Below are 25108 nucleotides of genomic sequence, written 5' to 3' on the forward strand. Positions count from 1 at the left end.
TTTAATGACATGTTTAATTATTTATTTATTTAATTTTTGCACTCCTGGTCCTCCATACCATAGTTCCCTGTATAAGTGATTTAGACTAGAGGATGGATGGATGGATGGATGGATGGATGGATGGATGGATGGATGGATGGATGGATGGATGGATGGATGGATGGATGGATGGATGGATGGATGATGAATGGATGGATGGATGGATGGATGGATGGATGGATGGATGGATGGATGGATGGATGGATGGATGGATGGATGGATGGATGGATGGATGGATGGATGGATGGATGCTGCATGTTTGGCAATGGAAAATCCTCATTTCGGGTTGGAAATTAGGCTCCACCATTCTTTTACTGTAAAGGCAAGTAATCTAAAATGCCTTGTTTTCACTCCTTGCTTCCCTGCCATAGTACTTGGTTGACCTCAGAATTGTGAATATGAGATGCTGTTCATTTTAGGTGAAAGAATGTAAACAAAGCATGGAATTGGAATTGTAATCCATGTTACCGAGGTTTTAAGAGAGTTTATAGACCCTTGGCAGTGATGTGGCCGTCTCAGGGCCCCCAATCCTTATGACAACTGCAGCCATGATGGAAAAGACCGGCGCACCAGACAGTAGAGCGGCGGCGCGGCACCTCACGGGTTCTCGCGACTGGCGTCAGTGACACCAACAGCCGGGCACGTCGCTGTTGTGGACTCAGCAAGAAAGCCAACAGCAGCGGACAGACTCAGTCTCCAAAAGTCAGATTTAATACCACCTGGACTATTTATGTAAAAGGCAATTTTACTGATTGGAAAAGGTGACCGGTAACTGGAAGTAGGTGCGGCCTGGCACCAGGAGTCTTAAGCGGGTGAGTATTGATCTGTCTTGGGAGCGGAATGGGTGGGAATAGCTCACCGTTAGCTGGGCTAGCTTAGCATTAAAGGGCTAACAGTCAGACAATGGGCTGGATGCTGCACGGGGCTTGTAATTACTGACATTTCGAATGGAAATATAGCAGAAATACTATGCATTCCGTAGCCAGATAGCGTAGTCATATTTGACACGGTGCAGTCATTTGTATTCCTTGCAGACAAGAGAGAGTGGTGCAGTGGCCGAAACCACCCCTCTGGGCTTCTCTGGTAACTTGGGTGCAAAGGTGAACACTGAGAATGATTCATGTCATAAATCAGAAAATTCTAAAACGTGTGTTGTGTTCTTAATGAGCTGCCCACTTTGTGATGTATTGTTGCAATCTTGCATTGATAGGAAACAAAAGGAGCATGATAGGTCTCAGTTAACCATCTTCAAGTGTTTGGATCCATGGCTAGTCAAAAACATCGGACACTACTGCTTCTCTAATACTGCTGCTCTCATATTAACATATTTTATTCCACTGCAGCAAATGACCAATTCAAACTGTTTCGTGTATCAAAAGTGGATATGAATAACCTATGATGTAATTTGTCACATTGTCCTTTTGGTGCCTCTGTTACACCTCTGTATACAGTACACTTTCTCATTAAGCCTGTCGATCCCCTTATGAAACTCCCAAGTTTGGATAATAACTATTACCATTTATTCATTATGATCACATGTTCATAAGTAAGGCTTTACAAGCAAGGCTTACGGTTTGTTGGACTCACTTAACACTACTCCAGGCCGTGTCTGCTTTTATTGTTTTAGGATGAATCATCATGAAATTGCCCTCACTATCTTTTTCAGTGTTAATTCATTCCAGTGGTCAGACTGTTTGTCTTGTTAGTGCTAGGATTCACACCTTCACAGACACTGTTTGTAGTCCAATATCATGTGTCTCGGTTTCTCTGCAAAAAGGTTGCTTACACATTCTATTTACATTGTAATTTGCCTAACAATGCCTGTGCATTAGTGTAATACAATGATGAAGCCTCTACTACCTTTGAGCTTTCTGCACGTGTCCTCACACGTCACTTCTCACATTTCTGCCACTAATCCAACGAGGCAGCGATGAAGGAAGCAACACTGACAATGTTGGATCGATCGTCACACCTGTCTGGTTTCTGACAGGAGGAAGTAAAGACGAGGCACAGGGACTCATGGATGAAAGTGGAAGCAAGGGGGTAGTGGTGGTACATGGGAAGGGAAACTAATAGACAGGAGGGAGGTATCTGTTATGACTCCCAAAGGTGTATGAATTGGAAACAATCAGGGGCGGGTGTTCTCCCTCTCCTATATGACGACATGCAGCATAACTAGGAAGTAGAGAGGGGAGGTGAAGGGGAATACATACAATCTTGGAGCAGAGGTGTAATCTGCCTAAAGGCTATCAACATGCACTTCTGGGATTTTTTAGGCTGCTCCAATAGAGGTATGTAGGCGGCAACATGGTTCGGTAAGGCCACTTTCTTGGGGGCTGGTGTGTGGGTGCTCGGTTAAAGGCAGGTAAAGAAAGTATGACTGGCTAAGGTCTGAAAAGGAATTTGCGTTGCTTGCCACCATACAAGCAGTTGCATGTGGAAAACTCGCACACAGCCTGTGTGTGCAGCGCAAACAAGGACACACACGTTTCTGATATGGTGTCAACCTACTCTGTCTTTTCTTGGATAAAGCTGGTTCGTTTCTTTGACAAACAGATAGATGAAGGGGAATGAAATGTGTTGCTTTGAATATTTGCCTTAAGATTTCTCAGCCATTGACTGTTTTCCCCACCTTTCCTGCAATATTGTTTTGCGTGTTTATCTGTAATACCGGGTGTATTTTCATGCAGGCTTTGCATTTCCTAAAAACAAATGAGATGATGAGATATTGTGGCCTTTAACTGTGCTTTTCTAAATGCTTCCGTAAGACTACAGAATAGTTTTGAAATTTATTCATCCTTGTCTTTCACACAGAATCACATTAAGGATAAAAGGGCATCGCTGTGTCTACAAATGGGTTCACACAGCAACTCTGATTCCTGTAGTTAATTACCGGTAGATGTGTTGTGGTGCCTGTGTCTGGTGTGGCATGTACACTTCCATGTTGGTGCTGTTCATCAGCTCAGAAAGTTGAGAAAATACAGGAAATTTAAATATATAATGGGCACTATGAAATTGTTTTTTTCTTTGAGGGCTTTAAGCTAATGTGGTGTTTTTTTATTAATGCGGCTTGAGGTGCATGTTCACACGCTAGGACATTAGCGATTTGGAGACTTTTGTGAGCGGATCTCAAAGTGGAGTTTTTACAAAAGGGTTGTGTTGTGTTTTACATTCAAACACTGAAAACGCTGCTCTTCAAAAATAGTCGTGGAAAAACACAGCACTGAAGTATTGTTTGTGTCTTCACCTGCAAAGTGTTCACTATGCATTTACTACATTCATGACTAACGGATTACTAAAGTCTTAAGTCAAATTTAGCTTATGCCCCTTGAAAGGCATTCAAAAGTATAATAATAATAATAATAATAATAATAATAATAATAATAAGAATGCATTGGATTAAATAGCGTTTTTTTTTTGACATTCAAAGACGCTTAAAATTGCATTATTCTTTTGAGCTGCACTCAATGGCGTTAAGCTACTATTGTAGCAACAGCTGCCTTGGGGCAGTCTGACAGAAGCGAGGCAGACGTTTTGCGCCATCGGCCATTCTGACCACTATCAACCACTCGTTCCCACACTACTTTTACACAGGCAATTAGGATAAAGTGTCTTGTTAAAGGATACAACGACAATGAACACAGGTGGGAGCTGGAATCAAACGCCCGATCAGTGGACAACCCGCTTAACCCCGTGCGCCACTGTTACCCCATATGTGTTGAATGTCTGGACAAAATGGCATTACAAAATTATTTTCCTGGCATCCTTGTTAGTATGGATGTAAGAATACTGGGACTCGTAAAACCTTCCCAATACTTCACACTAATCCTGGGCATATGGCCTAAATTTGATATCACAATCTTTATCAATCATCAATCTACAGTGTATAACAAAAGTGAGTACACCGCTCTCATTTCTGCAAATATTTACGTATATCTTTTCATGGGACAACACTGACAAAATGACACTTTGACACAATGAAAAGTAGTCTGTGTGCAGCTTATGTAATAGAGTTAATTTATTTTCCCCTCAAAATAACTAAAAATATAGACACCCTGGCAACAAAAGTGAGTACACCGCTTGGGAACTACGTACATCCCTAAATGTCCAAATTGAGTACTGCTTGTCATTTTCCCTCCAAAATGTCATGTGACTCGTTACAGGAGTGCTGTCAGCATTGCCGGAGAGATTGAAGAGGTGGGGGGTCAGCCTGTTAGTGCTCAGACCATATGCCATACTATACATTAAATTGGTGTGCATGGCTGGCACCCCAGGAGGAAGCCTCTTCTGAAGACGGTACACAAGAAAGCCCGCAAACAGTTTGCTGAAGGCATGTCAAAAAAGCACATGGATTACTGGAACCATGTCCTATGGTCTGATGAGACGAAAATTAATTTGTTTGGTTCCGATGGTCTCAAGCATGTGTGGCGGCGACCAGGATTAGGAGTACAAAGATAAGCGTGTCATGCCTACAGTCAGGCATAGTGGTGGGAATGACCGCCCACTCCTGTAGCACTCCTGTAACGGGTCACATGACATTTTGGAGTGAAAACGACAAGCAGTACTCAATTTGGACATTTAGGGATGTACGTAGTTCCCATGCGGTGTACTTACTTTTGTTGCCAGGGTTTTAGATATTAATGGCTATATTTTGAGTTATTTTGTGGGGAAAATAAATTAACTCTATTATATAAGCTGCACACAGACTACTTTTCATTGTGTTAGAGTGTCATTTTGTCAGTGTTGTCCCATGAAAAGATATACTTAAATATCTGCAGAAATGCGAGCGGTGCACTCACTTTTGTGATATTGTATCTATCAAAATAATTGTGTGTCGGACTCTTAACCCTACTAACAAATCATGTGTTTGTTCAACCATTGGAAAAGATATTGTTGAACCCTTTTGTGTTCCTGCTTCATGTCTTGTAAAATATGGATGCAGAATTACATAAAACAATTATACTCAGCCATCTAATTGGATTGCAGTGGCTTAACACATTCCAAATAGTCATTTTTCTTTAATCCTTTTGTCTTTCAGATATTTCTGGAATATCCCACTATGCTGGTGAGTACAAATGTGTGCAAGAATAAATAACCAAAATTTCTGAATTCTGAATCTGAATTTGAGAAATACTTAATTCTGAAAAATGATTGGATTTTCACCAATGCAGCATTGTCCTGTGCCTTCACACATCATGACTTTTCTAACTCACGCGCGTAAAGTACATTAGTGTTAATACTGTATTAAACCCACAAGCTAGCAAAACGAGTAAAAACCAGACGTCTTTTTAAACATATTTTGCAAAGGAAAAAGGCCCAGTGCGAAGACAAAAGAAGACCCTATGGCTAAGAAAAAGAAAGCTGCATATAACAGACGTTACCAGGAGACCTAGTTAAAATATGGATTTATCGCGATGGGTAATTCCCACGCATCAACCTTCTCTGCATCATAACACGTAGCAATCGGCTCTCCAATGAGGCAATGAAGAATTCAAAACTACTTTGGCACTTGGATACCAAGCACACTGCATTTAAAAACAAGGCTTTGGACTATTTTGAACGAAAATGCGGGAACAAGGAGGGCTGAAGCAATTACAGAGGGCCTCCACATCTACAAATGCAAGTGCTCTGAGAGCATCATACCTGGTGGTGTACCATATTGCCTTATTATGTTTAATAGTTGCAAAGGGTATAGATTCTGTGTTATAGGAAATTGAATAATGTTATGCTTATTTTACATAGGGAGATCCATGTGGAAGTATATTATAAAGACCTTACCATTAAAGTCAGCAACATTTCATTAATTTTTTTAACTATTGCTATCAAACCATTTCTGAGTCACTGTGAGTTACTAAGTGATTACTATTGGTTTTATCTATGTTATGTGCATATTGATATAGTAAGAAATGGCTTAAAGAATTTCTTAGTCATAATTACAAATTTTCGTTGGAATTTCATATTCTGTAGTACAGTAAATAATCTGCAGCGGATAATGAACCAGTGTCCAAATACCTAATTTTCACATTTCAACTCACTTTGCGTTGTTTTGGCTTTTTTCTTTTGGTATAACCACAAATAGATAAATGTGAGCCTGCAAGATGCTTTTGGGACTGTAATGATGTAGATAAAAATGCTACATAAGTCCTCTCCATATACCATTTCTCTGGAGGAACTGCTACTCCTTATGAGAGCCGTTTTCTTGTGTATTGTATCCTGGCATGGATTTAGGTTTGGAGGTAAAGCTGGAGACTTTATGGCTTCTAAGATTTTCTTGGCTGTTGCTTAGTAACCCTATTACAGTAGGAAGTTGTATAATAGGAACCGGACATGCATCCCCCTATGAAGGTATAATAAAGCGCATATAGACTTATTTTAGCTCTTAAAACAGTTAGGTTTGACAAAGATGAATGATAGCAATTAAGAGCTGAGTTTTTAGTGTCAGGTGCTCATTTTTAAGAAGAGGCAAAAGGGGAGTATGCACTGTGCTGCCCTTTGTTTGAATTGGCATACACTATGTTACATAGATGGTTGAGATGATTTTGCTGCATCATCAGTATGAGTCCTCCCCAGAAGAACCCGTGCTGGTCGAAGCCGTGACCTAAATCCCCTACCTTTAGGAATTTTTGTCTAATCAGTCTATCCCACAATTCTTATAGCTCGTCCGTGCTTTTTAGCAAATTACAGCCTCCGAGTCATCTTGCTAAGGAGTGAATTGCATTTTTTGGTTACCTGGTTGAATCGACAATTTACAGTATTGACAAAAAAGGCTATTTACAATGTAGACAGACTATACCTCACAGCATAAATGTAGTCTTTTGGCAAAGCCCATACCTAAGTCTGTGTGTAGACATTCAGTGCTACCTAGTTGATTAATTGATGTAGTAGGGCAGGGCACACTTAGACAATAAGACACACCTTTGATCTTTTGTGTTATGCACTTTTTTGATGAAAAACGAAAGTTTTCTGTCTATAGCAGAAATAATAGACTTGTCCTTACTTTTGTTGTCACTTTATTACTCGCGACTGGCACCTCTGGCCTTGAGCATAAATGCAGCCTGTGTTTAGCTCGTGCATGGCGTTTGAGCACGAACATAAAGCAACAAGTACCTTAGTGAGATGCTACCTTAGTACCTTTAAGAGGGAAATGTGTCCCTGAGCTGACATCATGGTTGTGGCTTGCAACCTGATAAGATGAAGCACTTTTGCTGCTCTGTAACACAATGACTGTGACATGTTTAACCTTGAGAATATTATACATTATAAATGTAGCATTTAATCACTATTAAAAAAATCTTGGACACAATTAGGGTGTGAAAATAATTTACCCCACTGCCATGATTTGCAAATGAGCTTTAGCACTTAGATTATGTGATGATCCAAATTCCTTGTTTAGTCAGGTTTATTTGTATAGCTGTCGAAGGTCCTGTAAAATCGGGGGGAGGAATCTTATGATTTGGAACACAGAGAAGACTGTTTTAAATAAGTCTGAAAAATTGGGATGAGATCTGCAAGTTTAAAAAATACTGCACCAAAATTGTGAAAAATACAACCATTGTTTGAGCTCTCTGAGGCTGCAGGAATTTCTGCTGAATGTGCAAGAGGGAAAAAGCCTTGCTATACCTTCATTTGTCAATCAAATAGGTGCCTGTGGCTCACACACTGCAACTGTGTATCGTAAACAGTTAACCGTTCCTCAAATATCTCTGTTATGTGGACCCACAGAACAGCAAACAAGCTGGGTCCTTTGCTAGCAAGCTACCAGTACTACGTTGTTGACATCATCCGTCCTTAGGACTTATCTTAATTGATGATGCAGAATCCTTCACATAAACTCCTCTGAGGAAGGGAACCACTCAGAATTTGTTTCTGTGAGGTGATACAGAATCTTTATCAAATCAGCTTCACTCCGATCATTGCCAGTTCGCACCCTCTCCTATAAGGAGAAGGAAGGAGGAAAAGGTGGCAGCAAACTAGGTCAAACTCAAAGGTGTCAAGGGGATAAGGCAGGACATAATGCAATTTATTTCTCTGAAGGAATTAATTCTCTTTTAACATTTTTAAATGATATACTGTATATCACCTTGTGGGTTAGGGTTAGGCTGCATGTTTCCCAGAAGCTCTTGAAAAGTATGTTTAAAATTTATCAGTACTGCATACTATTAAAGAGACACAATAATTTTGCTTGTGATGTTCAAACATTCATAGTAATTGCATTATCCGGCAAAACAACCAGTGTAATTTATGTCAATGCTGATTAAACGTTTTGTCAGAAATAATTTGGCCTCAATTTAGACTTAATGTTACCAGCTAATTAAGTACATTTCTGCATTTCTCTGTAAAAAAAAGAAAAAGGAAAAAAAAAAGGTGATTTACTCTAGTTGGAAACTAGACAATAGGCCCTTGTTAGCCAGATGATTGTTTTCCCATGTTGCCGCTGGGGTGGATGGCAAGTTAGCCATGAAATGGCAATTAAATCTTGGATGTACATCTGAAATACGTAAGTACAAGAGAGCACAAGCATGAACTGGTTCAAATGCGGAAAAGATCAAAGCGAACTGCATACAGACAAGAGCATGTACTGTACAATGGCAAAACAAGCACTAATGTACTACTACTTGCTGACGGCTATGACCAGTTCCCATGTGATCACACCCAAAGAGTGCACAGTGGCTAACTACTGCAGGCAACAATAACCTACCAGCAACAATAAATCCACAATAAATTAATTGGCCCTGTGACAAAATTTTGAAATAATATATATAAATAGCAAATCGGGCTCCGAGGATCAATTTGTGTACCATGCCTAGAATACATGTAACAAATTTCATTTGATTCGTCCACAAATAAGAGCGGAATAGAACGATTCGCCATGTTAATTTCACAATTAGTTAATATAATTAATCAGCTCAGAGACAAAAATACATTTGAAAAAAATTGGCCTCTGAGAAAAAATTAATGCGTATAAATCCATGCCTAGAATATTCCCACTAAATGTCATTGTGATCCGTCCACGTATAACATCGGAATACATAAAGTGATCGTGTGCACAGCAACAACAACATGAGTGGCAACTTGACAAGCCTTCAGCCTGTAATAAGAATAAGATCACAGTTATCTAATTGTCAGATGAATGAAACCCAACCCGGTTCATCCATATAAAGACACATTGTGTAAAACTAAATATGGTCAGAGGGTAACGTACCGTATTTTTCGGACTATAAGTCGCATTTTTTTTCATAGTTTGGCTGTGGGTGCGATTTATACTCTAGAGCGACTTATGTGTGAAATTATTAACACATTATTATATCATTTCCCATGTTATTTTGGTGTTTTGGAGTTGCACTGATGGTTTGGTAAACATTTTAGTATGTTCTTTATGCTACAGTTATCTGAATAACTAGGTATGTAACGTTAACATACCGGCCACGTTCGCATTTCGTTGTTCATGCATCATGTAACATTATCTTACTGAACATTTATTCAGCATGTTGTTCTCTATTTTATTTTTACTTTGAATTGCCTTTCAAGATGACATATCTGTTCTATGTGTTGGATTTTATCAAGTAAATTTCCCCCCAAAATGCGACTTATACTCCGGTGCGACTTATATATGTTTTTTTCCTCTTCGTTGGGCATTTATGGCTGGTGCAACTTATAATCAGGTGCGACTTGCAGTCCGAAAAATACGGTACTCTATGAACATACTGTATGTTTGAATGTTTTCGCTGCTAATATTCAGGCCTGCCTAAATGGATCAGTGAGTTACATCAGTTACATGAGATGTCCTTGTATGCAAGTTAGTGTGAGACTATTTACATTTTACCATCTGATTTTCTCATTACTCTAGTGGTGGCTTAACACCAACCCCTGATAACACCACACAAACCTGCACACACACATCTTTGCCCGTTACCACCGTTTAATTGTGCAACCTTCACTGAAGACATAACAGCATCTTCGAACCTCGCATGTTCCCTTTGGGTATCTTGTCAACACATACTTGGTTGGACTCCCATAAAATTCCCCCGTGCGGTCACCTACATATTTATCTGCAGTCGCACGCTCACGCATTTGCATACATAAACCCTTTTTCTCACACACGCACATACGCGTGCACACTGTTCCGCACTCAAGCTGAAGCACTGCACTGCATGCATTCTGCGCTTGTGATCAGCTGCGGCAGTGTGTGAGGCGATGTTGGGATTTCTAATGCTGCAAAACAACGCTTGATTTGGAAATGGATCTCAATACACTTCCGTTACATTTACATGGATACTCTTTTGTTCTACTTTGGTTGCTCTCACCTTATTTTTTCTTCACTTCTTACGTCTGGTGTCCATCAAGTTGAAGTTCCGTGACATAATACACCTGCTTAACCTCATTTACCTGGCCGCTTTGCATGATGTAAAGCTGATCTCATCTCTGACATCGTTTGTCCTGCGACCACCCCTTACCCCACTCATTTCAGTATTTTGCTTTCCGCTTTCCGTGCCCGTTTTGTTTCCTGCTCATCCTAAATTCAGCCACTGCTGTCTACCTGTACCTCATTGTGCTCGACTTTTCATTATCCGTCTTTGCCCTACTTTCACCCTTTTTTCAATGCCAGTTCTCTTTGCTTTGTCCCGCAACTGTCTCCTTTCGATAACACAGTGGAATGGCAACACAAAACCAGCTAACTATTATGAATCCTGAAGAAGGCTATCAGTGGATTGTAACATGGATGCCTTGATCCTGCAACATGTTATTTATGACTACTAGGAACCTGCACTCATTTGAATTTACATCAAGGATGGATTATGTGGATGAACAGCAGCTGGACGATGAGTGGAATCTAAATTTGTGCTGAATAGCCCAAGGTGGACAGAAGACCTCGTGAAGGAAGTCGGTTTGAGCTTTGTCTTCTTGAAGTTAGGGTTTTTTTTTTTTTTTTTTTTTTTAAACACAAGGATCATTTTATATCAGTTAGTTTTCCAGGTTAAAGGCAATAATGGGTTGCACCAGCTACTGTGCGACCCATTATTGTTACTCTACTTTTCATGTAGTGTCTTGAACGCAGAGCACATGAGAATAATACCTTCTTTTTTGTTCTTTTTTTTTTTGATGGTGCTGGATCAATGCACTGACTATTTACGTGCTTCGCCATTCTGACATTGTACACAATATTTCACAATTTTGTCATAAATCCTGTTGCACCTCTGAAGTGCTCTAATTCTTCAGGATATTTTACTTCTAAAGAGGGAGTATAGGCAGCAATGACTATACTTTTTGGATTCCTTTTTTTCCCTCCCATGGATGAAATTATATAAATCTTAAAAGATTGTTCATTCAGTAGTTGCCCAGGCTTAGGACACCACTGTGCCTAAGACTTTATGCTGATTTCATTGCCTAGAAATTTCATTTGGGTTTTATGGCCAGGATTGGAACAGCGCTTCCTACACAACAAATGGATAAAAACGGCTGCATCCCACTCTGCTGGAGCAAAGGGTCGTGCGTTTATGCACAGCATGCTTTACCAAGTATGTACCAAAGTTTATTCACAGAAATATGGTTCACAAAAAGTGAAAGTAAAGTTTGTAACCTAAGCTATTACGTTGAATTGAATGTAGTTTAGGACCTCAAACGGCACAGAGCATCACGTTATTTAACAGCTGTAAAGTGTGCTAATTCATTTCATGTTGACTGCTCAAAATTGTCATATTGTACTATAAACTATTAAATTAAATTGTTAAAAATGCATCTCACCACTATGCTGAATATATTTATTATAATTAGTGGGAGCCAGGTGTTTTTTGCTTTTCAATGAGTTATGGGAAAAAGTTAAAGCTGTCGTGTGTGTTACTTCAAGTTACTCCATTTTGTTTTGGTCACCGCCCTTGCGTAAAATACCAACTGTAGCAACATACTTTTTATGTTGTATCACTTGACTAAGATGAGTAGTTTTATTTGTGCTGCAGAACAAACTGATTTTGAAAGTAAACCTTTTAGACTGTGATGATAAAATAAGTATTTTCTGTTTAGTTTCTTTGTGCAGCCGGTCGCCAAATGGCCCACACACTCTTACTGCTTGTTAGAGACTCCTGGAATGAGCTATAACTAGTCTTATACATGATAGTTGGGCAATTAAATGTTTGTAGTTTGTGTGGTATATTGGACTTTTATTGTTGTTGTAAGGCTGGCACAGACATTAGCGTTTTTGTTATGCATAGTAGTACTACCGGTAGATTATATTCAAACATATATGATTATTTATCTTTTATGGACAGAGACAATCATCCCTAGCACGAAGAACCGAGTTGCCTTAGGAGGACGGAAGAGAAAGATGAGCAGTAGAAAGGAGGAAGCGAGGTGGTTTAATACAACTGGAGGATTAAATTTAGATGTAAAGGAAGGAACTAAAAGGTGAGTGGCAAGTGAAGCTTTCTCAAGGCATTGAGGGGGCTGCTGTTAAAAGGGCAAGTACTGTATGTGAGATGTAAAAGGGAGAAGACAGGATGCAGGATTAGGAGAGAAAGATGAAGATAAAATAGAGGTATGAACAACTGCAGAAAAGTAACATGGATGGTTAAGAAAATACATCATGGCCAAGAAGAGGCTCCCCCAGGATTGTGCTAGTAACCCAGATTGAAATTAGATAAGAGAAACCGTCTCGCTGCTGCAGTTATAGGCCAAATCTGAAATCTTTAGCCCTCTAAGGTTTACCGGGTTTACTGTCAGTCAGTGGAACCCCACAGAGAAAAGGGGGCAGTTGCACTGGCAGTTGTCTGCCTGCCCTCCTGACTGCCTTAATTTCCTCTGCCTACATGTGAGGGAAGCGTATAGATTTGACAAACTTAACAGAAGTTGAGATCCATACTATAGTGCCGTACAGCTGATTTTGCAATTCTTCTGGTCCAATCAAGGTACGCATCGTAAGGTCTGAGTTCTTAGCTCCCAGTCTCTGCAAGTGACAAAATATGTCCAAAGCTCAATGCTTTTTTTGTCATTTTAGTGCTGCTTAGTCAAAACCCATAAATCTTATAAATACAGTCAGCCTATACTACTATGCAGGGATTTAACTTGAGAGTTGACTGCTCTGTAGAGTGGCACAAAAGTAAAACACAACAATACTTCTTTTGATGGCTGCTTATCCATTACCCCCTTATTGATGATGTAACAAGATTTGCTACAATGACTAGCCAATACAGGTAGTCCCCGGGTTACAACGTACTCGATTTACATGGTTTCAACTTTACATCGACTGAGTCTCCTTCGCCATTTTGTCTCCAGTTTCTGTTTTTTTTTTTTTTTTTTTTTTTTGCTGCACAAGCAGTACCTAATTGTACCTCACAGTACCATCTTTTTTTACTTCATTAGCATGACTTATTTTGTCCTCACTAAACATGAAGTTGTTCAGCTAGACAGACAGCAAACAAAGCAGTTGTGCTTTTTGAAGCTTTTTACTTCCTTCTCTTTTGACAATTTGTAAAGCTGTAACACACATATGTACGCATCTGTTCAAAAGACATGCATTTTCACAATATAACACTCGACACAAAACGACTGGTGTTCAAACGTCCATCTAGTCTGATCACTATTTAAATTTAGTAGATTAAATTAGCCTAATTTGCCCCACAAAGTCAGCTATCTTACGTGCTACGAATTCTTACGTATTTACAATTCTCAAAGCAAATCACTCATACATAACTCCAAAAACTGTAGCTCTAAACTTAATTTTAAATGCATACACAAACATATACTAGCTGAAACAATGTACAGCCTTATGTGGGCCAAACCAGAGCGCAACTACCGGTATCCTTTATCCATGTGAGACATCTGAGTGCTCCTGTGTGGAAGAATATTGAACAACAGTCCAGCCAGACCAAAAGCTGCCACCATAGGGCAGTGTATCCTCCACCATGAAACAAAATACAATACTTTTGAAGTTCTTGGATAGTTATTTTGAATTTTTAAAGGGTTAATTCCGACTTAGGGAAATTAGGGTTACGTCGCCAGCGTAGGAAAGGAACTCGTTTGTAACCCGGGGACTACCAGCACCACCACCAGGATACTAGCAGGATTTTAATAAAATGTACAATAAGTATGATTAGCTACTGTATGTCTACTTTCTAACTTTAAAATAATAACCAGCAAAGCTTTAACTGATTTACAATAAATTTCAATTGCAGTGGGGCCTTAACTTGCCTCTTCTTTGACCATGGATATGAAATACTTGTGTCTATTATCGCAAGAAAAATGGAGGACATCAACTACGGATTTTTGCACTCGATTCAGAGTCTCCTGATTTTGAGACTCTGCCGATACCGAAACCCCCCCCCCCCCCTTTTTTTTTTTTTTTTTTTTAAATATTGAACGAAAGTCACAAACATTTTACAGTACTGTACTGTTTACAGTACTTCCTCTTCCGCTTTTTCCGAGAGTGTTGCGGAGTATGAAATATTTATATATTTGATATATATACAGTAGTATGAAAAAGTATCTGAACCTTTTGGAATTTCCCACATTTCTGCATAAAATCAACTTTAAATCTGATCTTTGTCAAACTCACACAGATGAAAAGACAGTGGATGCTTTAACTAAAACCACCCAAACATTTATAGGTTTTCATATTTTAACGAGGATAGAATGCAAACAATGACAGAAGGGCGAAAAATAAGTAAGTGAACCATCACATTTAATATTTGCCCCCCCCCCCCCCCTTTAGCAGCAATAACTTCCTGTAGCTGCAGATCAGTCTGGTACATCGATCAGGACTAATCTTGGCTCATTTTCTCTACAAAACTGCTGTAGTTCAGTCAGATTCCTGGGATGTCTGGCATCAGTCGCTGTATATAGGTCATGCCAGAGCATCTCAATGGGGTTCAAGTCTGGACTTTGACTTGGCCACTCCGGAACGTGTATTTTGTTCTTTTGTAACAATTCTGAAGTTGATTTACTTCTGTGATTTGGATCATTGTCTTGTTGCAGCATCCATCCTCTTTTTAGCTTCAACTGTTTGACAGATGGCCTCAGGTTTTCCTGCAAAACATCTTGATAAACCTTTGAATTCATTCTTCCATTAATGATTGCAAGCTGTCCAGGCCCTGAGATAGCAAAACAACCCCCAATTATGATGCTCCCTACACCATGCTTCCTGGTGGGATTGAGGTGTTGCTGTTGGTGAGCTGTTCCATTTTTCCTCCACACATGACGTTGTGCGTTACTCCCAAACAATTAAACTTTGGTTTCATCAGTCCACAAAATATTTTGTCATAACGTCTGTGGAGTGTCTAAGTGCCTTTTTGCGAACATTAAATGAGCAACAATGTTTTTTAGACAGCAGTGGCTTTCTCCGTGGAGTCCACCCATGAACACCATTCTTGGCCATAGTTTTACATATCGTTGATGTGTGCACAGAGATATTGGACTGTGCCAGTGATTTCTGTAAGCTTTTAGCAGACACTCTAGGATTCTTTTTTACCTCTCTGAGTATTCTGTGCTGAAATCCTGGTGTCATCTTTTGCGGACGACCACTCCTTGGGAGAGAAGCACCAGTGCCAAACTCTCTCCATTTGTAGACAACTTCTCTGGCTGTCGATTTATGAACATCCAGACTTTAAGAGATGGTTTTGTGTTCTTTCCTAGCTTTATACAAATCAACAATCCTTGATCGCAGGTCTTCAGACAGCTATCTTGACCGAGCGATGATGCACATCAGACAATGCTTCTCATCAAGACATTTCTTACTAGGTGTGTTTTATAGTGGAAAGGGTAGCTTTAAACCACTCATCAGTGATGGGAACACACCTGACTTAAAATGTTTGTTAAAAATTGGTTTCAATTGCTCTTTAAGTCTCCCTAGGCATAAGGTTCACTTATTTATTTTCCCCATTCTGTCATTGTTTGCATGCTTTCCTCATTGAAATATGAAATCCTATTTATGTCCGGGTGGTTTTAGTTAAAGTAGACACTGTATTTTCATTTGTGTGATTTTGACAAAGATCAGATCACATTTGATGGTAATTTTATGCAGAAATGTGAGAAATTCCAAAAGGGTCAGATACCTTTTCATACCACTGTGCATATATACAGGTTGTTCAAAACAGTTAACCCCATTCTAAATGCCTATATCTCAGAAACTACTTGATGGATATTAATGAAACTAAATACACTTTATGTTGAAGGTCATACGTTTTATTGGTTAAATTTACAAAGAAAAGTACAAATATTTGTTGGTTTTATGACAGATTTTCATAAATGTTCAATATGAGCACCGCCTGTGACTCGTCAAGTCGGTATTCGAGCTCGTGCCAAACTCGTTGTAGTATGTCTTCGGTAAGAGTTTCCAGTGCAGCTGTAATTCTCAGATTTGTTGTTTAGTTGGTGCCTTCTTTGCAAAATTTGTGAAGAAGGCACGCTGCACTGTCTTCGGTGACTGAGTCCCAGCATACACGCAAAATGCCTTTTCTTCTGAAATGAACGGAATTTCTTAACCTGAAAACATAGAAATGCCAAACGTTACACACAAAAACTTGAAACGTTTCTACACAAGCTGTGAAAATTTTAGGTCATTCCAACGAAACTTGTCAAAATTATTGGCCCGAAATGGGGTCAAACATTTTGGAACACCCTGTGTGTTCCAAAAAATGTTTATACAATGCCTTGCAAAAGTATTCGGCCCCCTTGAACCTTGCAACCTTTCGCCACATTTCAGGCTTCAAACATAAAGATATAAAATTTTAATTTTTTGTCAAGAGTCAACAACAAGTGGGACACAATCGTGAAGTGGAACAAAATTTATTGGATAATTTAAACTTTTTTAACAAATAAAAAACTGAAAAGTGGGGCGTGCAATATTATTCGGCCCCCTTGCGTTAATACTTTGTAGCGCCACCTTTTACTCCAATTACAGCTGCAAGTCGCTTGGGGTATGTTTCTATCAGTTTTGCACATCGAGAGACTGACATTCTTGCCCATTCTTCCTTGCAAAACAGCTCGAGCTCGGTGAGGTTGGATGGAGAGTGTTTGTGAACAGCAGTCTTCAGCTCTTTCCACAGATTCTCGATTGGATTCAGGTCTGGACTTTGACTTGGCAATTCTAACACCTGGATACGTTTATTTTTGAACCATTCCATTGTAGATTTGGCTTTATGTTTTGGATCATTGTCCTGTTGGAAGATAAATCTCCGTCCCAGTCTCGGGTCTTGTGCAGATACCAACAGGTTTTCTTCCAGAATGTTCCTGTATTTGGCTGCATCCATCTTCCCGTCAATTTTAACCATCTTCCCTGTCCCTGCTGAAGAAAAGCAGGCCCAAACCATGATGCTGCCACCACCATGTTTGACAGTGGGGATGGTGTGTTCAGGGTGATGAGCTGTGTTGCTTTTACGCCAAACATATCGTTTTGCATTGTGGCCAAAAAGTTCAATTTTGGTTTCAGCTGACCAGAGCACCTACTTCCACATGTTTGGTGTGTCTCCCAGGTGGCTTGTGGCAAACTTTAAACGAGACTTTTTATAGATATCTTTGAGAAATGGCTTTCTTCTTGCCCTTCTTCCATAAAGGCCAGATTTGTGCAGTGTACGACTGATTGTTGTCCTATGGACAGACTCTCCCACCTCAGCTGTAGATCTCTGCAGTTCATCCAGAGTGATCATGGGCCTCTTGGCTGCATCTCTGATCAGTTTTCTCCTTGTTTGAGAAGAAATTTTGGAAGGACGGCCGGGTCTTGGTAGATTTGCAGTGGTCTGATGCTCCTTCCATTTCAATATGATGGCTTGCACATTGCTCCTTGAGATGTTTAAAGCTTGGGAAATCTTTTTGTATCCAAATCCGGCTTTAAACTTCTCCACAACAGTATCTCGGACCTGCCTGGTGTGTTCCTTGGTTTTCATAATGCTCTCTGCACTTTAAACGGAACCCTGAGACTATCACAGAGCAGGTGCATTTATACGGAGACTTGATTACACACAGGTGGATTCTATTTATCATCATCGGTCATTTAGGACAACATTGGATCATTCAGAGATCCTCACTGAACTTCTGGAGTGAGTTTGCTGCACTGAAAGTAAAGGGGCCGAATAATATTGCACGCCTCACTTTTCAGTTTTTTATTTGTTAAAAAAGTTTAAATTATCCAACAAATGTTGTTCCACTTCACGATTGTGTCCCACTTGTTGTCGATTCTTGACAAAAAAATTAAATTTCATATCTTTATGTTTGAAGCCTGAAATATGGCGAAAGGTTGCAAGATTCAAGGGGGCCGAATACTTTCGCAAGGCACTGTATATATTTTTTTTTAATGAATCCTTTTCTCAAGATTCCGATCCTCTGAAAAATGGACCGATTTCCAGTCACGTGATCGGATAGGGGACATCTCTAAAATCGACCTTTCTTTTGCATTATGTTGTTGGATTTGAGAGATTCCACTCTAATTTTGCCAGTTATTTTTACAAATGTCTGATATATGAAAAAGACTGACTGTTTAAATAACTCTCTTAAATAACATTTGTTGTGCTACTGTTTGTAATAGACTCACATGGTAAAGGTTCCTAAACCTGTAAAGTCAATTGCTTTTCATTATGTTAGAAAGAAATAATGGCCATCCAAACCGGATTTTACTGCTAAATTACTAACTAAATCGACACAAGTTTGACTAGCAGAAAATAGGTAGATTTGGAAATGTGGAGTATGTCATTTTGATTTGCTATTTAATGTTATTAAGTTCTCCTCTGAGAATAGATTTTTTCCCATCAAAATAAACTAGTAGGACTTAATACAGATCTTTTTTTTTTTTTAATCAGGTACTGTGAAAAACTAAAATAATGGATTACATACAGAGTTTACAAGTTTAACATGTCTGCTTAGGTCGCAGTTCTACTGTTGCCTGAGGATGCTCAAAATTCATTGTATTGTTCAACTTCAGTGATGATAACTAATGCCAGTTTAAACATTCACAAAATGCAATGTGAAAGAGGAAAGGATATAAAGTATGCAAGGTTTAAATTTAGAACAAAATATATATTTTTTAAATAATACCCGCAATAACACATAATTTGTGGAAGTTGATAGTGTGTGAATCTTCCTTCCAGAGAATTACACAATTTGCTTTTGTTAAACACAACACTACTTTTTCTGCTTCAGTTACCATGAAAAGGTTTGGAAAGGTCATTGAGCGCCAGATTGTCCTCGACATTTCTATCATGTCCTTCAAGCCCATCGGGCTGTCAAAGCCAGATTTAACGTGCCACCTTTGCTGTCTCGCAGGTGTGCATGGAGGAAATGCTTTGGAAGAGCACAGTGTGTCCTTTACTCACGAAACACATCCACTCTGTCTGAGTTTTGGACCTCAACGTTTCCTCGTGGTTCAGAATTCATTTACTTAAAATCACCTGATTTATGTGGAACTGTGGGTCTATTAGGTCTCTCTAAAAGGACCTTGTGTCAGTGTTTTTTAAGGGTTGCTGTTGACTCATTTTCTGACTTGCCATCTCATAGCTTATGTAATATACACACAAACATGTAGTCGCGTAGTGTGTGTTCTATGTGTTTGAGTGCTTGTCCAAACGCGTTTATGGTACTATGCCTTTAATGAATCAGGATATTTGCCTTTGGCAAATTGTCAGGGCTTCAATCTCATTACAATTGATTATATGAAGCATCACCCTCAACATCCACCTGAAGTTACATTACAGTAAGGTGTGGACAATCATTCCTAGTAATTCAACATTCTTCATATCTCGAATTAGTGAATTTGATTACCTTTACATTCTTAACTCCCCCATTATCTGTTTTTATTGTTATTCTACATTCTGCAGTAACCTGTTTTGCTCTGTATTTTAATTGAACATAAAGTGAAAGGAGTAGACGCAAAATGTAAATATGATCAGGAGTATTCTTTGATTGACTGCACAGCGCAATCGCACTGATATTTCAGTAATGGATTGTGTCACGCAGTTACTTTCAACATATTTTAAGGCTTAAATAATTCACCAATTTAATGTTTGGGTTGCGTGGTATGTCCTTTTCTAATTTCTAAAATTAGTGATGCACGATAATGCATTTTTCAGCCGATACCGATAACCGATAATTTCCTCCTCGTTCCAACCGATAACCGATAATGTCAAGCCGATAATTTTATTAAAGATTTATGTAAAATTTTGAAGTATACACAAGAGAAAATATTGCTGTGCAAAAATAATATTGCTCTTTTTTTTTCCAACATCAAATGTGAACAAGTAGTAGTAGTAGTAGTAGTAAATTCCAACATCTAAATAAAGACAGATTGTCTGACATTGTGTAATGGTAAACTTTTGGCAACAATTACTTACAGAGTAAATACATAAGTTACACAAAAATGTCTTTAAAAGCATGCCATTCCTAAAGTATGACATTACTACACAGCAAAAACACAGCTCCTTAAGACTAGTTAAAGTCCCTTGTTTTCAGTGTAAATCTATTGGAAATAAGTTAAATTAACTGCCAGCACTTCAAGGATATTTCACTCAGATTTCTTGAAGAAAAATGGCCAGCTGAAAATAAGATTAACAGCCTTATTTTAAGCAATAAATTATTATACATAATCCTGTCATAAATGTCAGAAATGTTCTTTATTCAAGAATATGTATGGTTCAAAACATTATTTGAAAGCAATTTTTTCTTGATTTAGGTGAAAAATGACCTTTTTTTTTTTTTTTTTTTAGATGTTTGGGCTTAATAAGAACAAATTGCAATATTTAGTTCAAGTAAGTGGAATAATCTGGTGCATTCAACTAGTCTTCAACACTCAAACAAGATGGGGAAAATTATTTGACTAGATTTAAGAAGAATGATCTGATTAAGACGTCATAAATTTAAAGCGTACTGAATGCATTACTGACTGGATGACTTCTTTGTGTCGTTTGGTGCATGTTACAATTATCAACTAACCACTGTGCCGTCATGATAAACATGGTTTGTTGACATCACCTGTGTAAATGTCCGTGGTAAAACTGATGTGATCGACATGTCTTTCACGAAGAATCGTGGTCGTATAAACTGCATTATTTTTTCATCCAGGGGTTTGGCTATCGGGTCATTTCGGGAATTTCCTCCCGCCTGTGCCCTTCAGTCCGCCCGGCTGCCAAATTAGCACCCGCGCCAGGCCTCTGTCTTGAACCGGAGTGGCGGCGGCAGCAAAGTTCGTACCGTATATCCGCCCGCCCCGGCCGGCTCGCTGCGGCGCATTCGGTGCATGGCTCTGCTCTCGTGCTCTACCCGCCTAGGGCGAGGCGGCGGCCTGCCGGACCGGCGGGCTCCGTCGGAAGACAGCTACTTGTCAACTATCGATCTCGTCAGGTGTTTAGCCATAGATGGGAGTTTACCACTCGCTTTGGGCTGCATTCCCAAACACCCCGACTCCGGGAGGACCGCAGCGTCTCTGTATCGTCACAAGCCCCGTAGCTTCCTTTATAGTTTATTTGTTAACAATAGCTTTAGCATTCGTGCTAGCAGCAGCATATTCGTTCCAAAAATCATTGTGATGCAGTTTTAAATGGCTGCTGGGTTAGTGCTCGTGGTGTTCAAAGAGGACGCTTTCTTTAGGCCTTGAGGAACTGTTTTGTAGATGGCGAGAACGTCTTTTATTTCATTTCACACACGGGAAAAGCAACGCACGCTAGTGAGAGCGCCTCAACACTGATGTGTAACACCGCCTCCTCTATGACGCTGTACTCCTAAACCCCTCCTCCCACAGGGGCTTCAGAGAGGGGAGGGGTTGAGCAGGCGGCAGTGAAGAAGTGGAGAAAACTGCTTGGTTGCGCACATTTGGAGGCTAAATCAAGTATATAATTATCGGATTGCATTATCGGTTGATTTTTTTATTATCTGTATTATCTGTGTGACGTCATAATTGCCATTATCGGCCGATAATTATCGGCAGCCGATATTATTGTGTATCTTTATCTAAAATCGCATATGTGATGCAGGGTGAGAGAATATACTTTATGCCTGAAATAACCAATTCATACTCAATGTCCAGATGTTTATATATTAATAAAATTTCGTCAGATGAAGTTATTTTCACCTTTCTTCTTGTTTTTCTGTAGAGTATGACGGCCAGCTAGCCCGAGTCAGAACATCTGAGTCAGGCATGGCAACGTCTTCCTACTTGGAGCCCAACCTCAATCACTCCACAACAACTGGGTGTGGAGTGAAATCCCGCTCTGGGGTTTCCGGTGGTACTGGTGTCGGTACCAGCGGATCTGCTGGTGGTCTTGAGCGGACTCCAGGTTCTATGGACAGGGTTCTGAAGATCTTCCATTACTTTGAGACAAATAGTGAACCAAGCACCTGGGCAAGTAATATCAGACATGGAGATGCTACTGATGTCAGGGTAAGTTATAATTTGGAATTTTTAGTCGGTCATCATCTCAATCTGGGCCTCACGTTTTTCTTGTATGTTTCAACAGGGAGTCATTCAGAAGATAGCCGAAATCCACAAATTGCGCTGCGTCACTTCACTTGGCCTGCGTTTAACCCATCTGCACACAGACGCACGACATTGGTTACATCCTGACTTGGGAGTTTGTCATGTCAGGGAGAAATATGAGAAACAGCATCCACAGGAGGAGTGGAGGTACAATTTCAATTAATTCTTCTAAACAGTGAACCTCACGATTTTCACCACAAAGAGAAAAAATGTATGACTAATGGGCATAATATTAATAGTTTAAAGCCCAAATATGCCCTACACCAGGGGTGCTCACATTTTTTTCCTCCAAATTTTACTTTTCAAGGAGACAACCTCTTTTTATTTTTAAGGGGGAGGGGGGATTGATAGCTCAGTACTCAGTAGCAATGTACGTTGCTAGCTACTAGCTTGTTAGCTTTGCTACACTTAGATTGGTTGGTTCAGCATGCAGTTACCTTAGTGTGGATTAAAAATAAATCAGACGTCATTTGACTGGCTGTCCTGTGTATCAATCAAGTGATGGGATGGGTGGTCGGCCTGATGTCTTTTTTTTTTTTTTTTTTTTTTTTTTTAACTCAATTCAATTAAACTTTATTCGCGACTACAAAGGTCAACAGCAATATTGCACAACAAAACATTATTAACTCTTAAGGTCCCCAGCCTTTTTTCGGCCTTTTTTTATGTTTTATTTTTTTGAATACTTTTTGTTTTTTATGGGGTGAAGGGCTACAAAGCTCAGCAGCAATATTGGACAATAAAACATAATCAAGCCTTATTTTGGCCTTTTTTTTTTTTTTTTGGGATGACGCGATCCACCCACACTAGTATTGTGATCGACTGGTAGATCAGGATCACACTACACGTCCCCACACTGCTTTGCAACCCATTAAAATGACAAATTCCTACTTTTCCTATTGCTCCTCTGTTTTTATTTCCACTGATAGACGAACTAGAAAATTTTAAATACATTTATGTCACAAAAATAATCTACATTTTCAGTCTTTACCCTTATGTTGGGTATTTACTAGAGTTAATTACTAACTAGAGATAATTACTTTTTAACTGATATTCAGATATTGTCCAATGGCATACAGCACGCAACACGTCACTTTTGCTCATTAATATTCATGGCGTTAGCAACTGTTGCTAGGCGGGTCAAGCTCGTGTTTGTCCCTAATGCTAAATGCATGTAAATAGTGTACGAACGAGATGTTTACGGAGCTATACCTACCAATTCCGTCCGAAAATGATGTTCCTGGTGCCAAATTCACTAGTAAAGATGTGGAAGGACATACAAATGTTCAGTTAAAGAGATGGCTTGAGTGTCGAGGGCTCAAAAAGACAGGAATAAGAGCCGATCCTGACCCAGAGGTAGCTTTTTTTAATCAACACTTTTTTCTTGTGTGCAGTGCCTTACGCCACTGACAATGACGTTCTCCTATTTCAACAATCTATCCTTTACCACCATATGCCCTCTCTTTCTTTTGTATTACAGCCTCTGGTTGTCTTATGTCTCTGACCGTTCTTGGGGGTACCTTATATTGGTATTTTTGTGTTGCGATAGCTACTCAGTGACAGCCAACAGACACTTTTAATTTTTTCATTAATAATACATCTTAATTTAATTAATTTATTTACACTTCCCCCTTACTAAAGTTGTTTCTTTACAACAGTAAAGGTAACAACAGTGGCAGTCAGATATCATTTTAATTTTTTTCAGGTCATTCATTGTCAGACAGAAGCAGCACAGCAAAACGCCACGCTAAAAAAATAAGTAAAAATATCAAAATGGCTTACCCCTCCGTCCTCTGTTGGACCATTGCCCCCAACAAAATGTTTACTGCATATGGAGGTGAACCGCTTCACCTTGCTGGCCTTAAACTGGTCTTTTGGATGTCCGCACAAGTTGATCCATTGTTTACATTTTTTCCTTTTTTTCCATTTTTTTGGCTTGGGGAAACGTATGAAGAAAACATCCTTCATATGTGGTAATGTCTAGATTTGTTTCTACAAGTTCCATAGCAGCAGTGTTTACTCGACTTGTTCTTTTTTGAAAGATTACCGGCAGAACAAGCAGTACTAACATGGGTCGTATTCGAGGGCGCTTCTATGTTGACCCACCTCCAGTTTATGATGGTGACGTCATGCAGCCTTGCGTTTTAAATATAGCATTCTTCCTATTCTAAAAATCTGATACCGATATCAAACCAATACCAATATATGCGGTCGTGGACTTAACATATTATGGCTGAGTGTATTATGATGACCCACTGGATGCTTTAATAATGATAAATGTAACAACTTCAAGGTTTTCCAAATAAAAAATCTGTGGGAAAAAAAAAAAACAGAACAACTTCAAATGAATTAATGGAAAAAGTGTCTTTATTGATTGCACCACTATATCAATAAGCATCATTCCTATGCTAAGCTGTGACCAGCCCTTGTGTAAAGGCAGAAGGCTTCTATATTCACTTTGAAGGCAACATCCGTAAAGGCCCAAAACCAAAAATGAAAAACCAATGTCGATATTATTTGATATAATTTTAAAATGCTTTTATCAGCCGATATTATCAATGTCGGCCAACTCTAGTACTTACTGTACCCTATGTTGAGCATGTACAACGTCTGTAGTTGTGTGTGTGC

General features: G+C 39.3%; 1 protein-coding gene across 7 annotated transcripts in view; it reads left to right on the forward strand.

Annotated features, from left to right (window-relative positions):
- The first annotated feature begins 259 nt into the window (after positions 1–259).
- The window catches only part of LOC130915476 (focal adhesion kinase 1-like), a 74879-nt gene continuing 50030 nt past the window's right edge, over positions 260–25108 (forward strand). For 3 of the 7 annotated variants that reach the window (XM_057835535.1, XM_057835539.1, XM_057835536.1), the window contains exons 1-3: positions 7570–11555; positions 22101–22387; positions 22464–22630. In XM_057835535.1, coding sequence (XP_057691518.1) covers positions 11447–11555; positions 22101–22387; positions 22464–22630 — 563 coding nt within the window. In that variant the 5' untranslated portion in view covers positions 7570–11446. Of the gene's footprint in view, positions 852–5077; positions 5105–7569; positions 11556–22100; positions 22388–22463; positions 22631–25108 lie in introns of those variants that run through there. The other 4 variants (XM_057835537.1, XM_057835538.1, XM_057835540.1 and 1 more) reach the window with 3 other exon arrangements.

This window comes from Corythoichthys intestinalis, chromosome 4 (assembly GCF_030265065.1).
Source record: "Corythoichthys intestinalis isolate RoL2023-P3 chromosome 4, ASM3026506v1, whole genome shotgun sequence".
NCBI lineage: Eukaryota > Metazoa > Chordata > Actinopteri > Syngnathiformes > Syngnathidae > Corythoichthys > Corythoichthys intestinalis.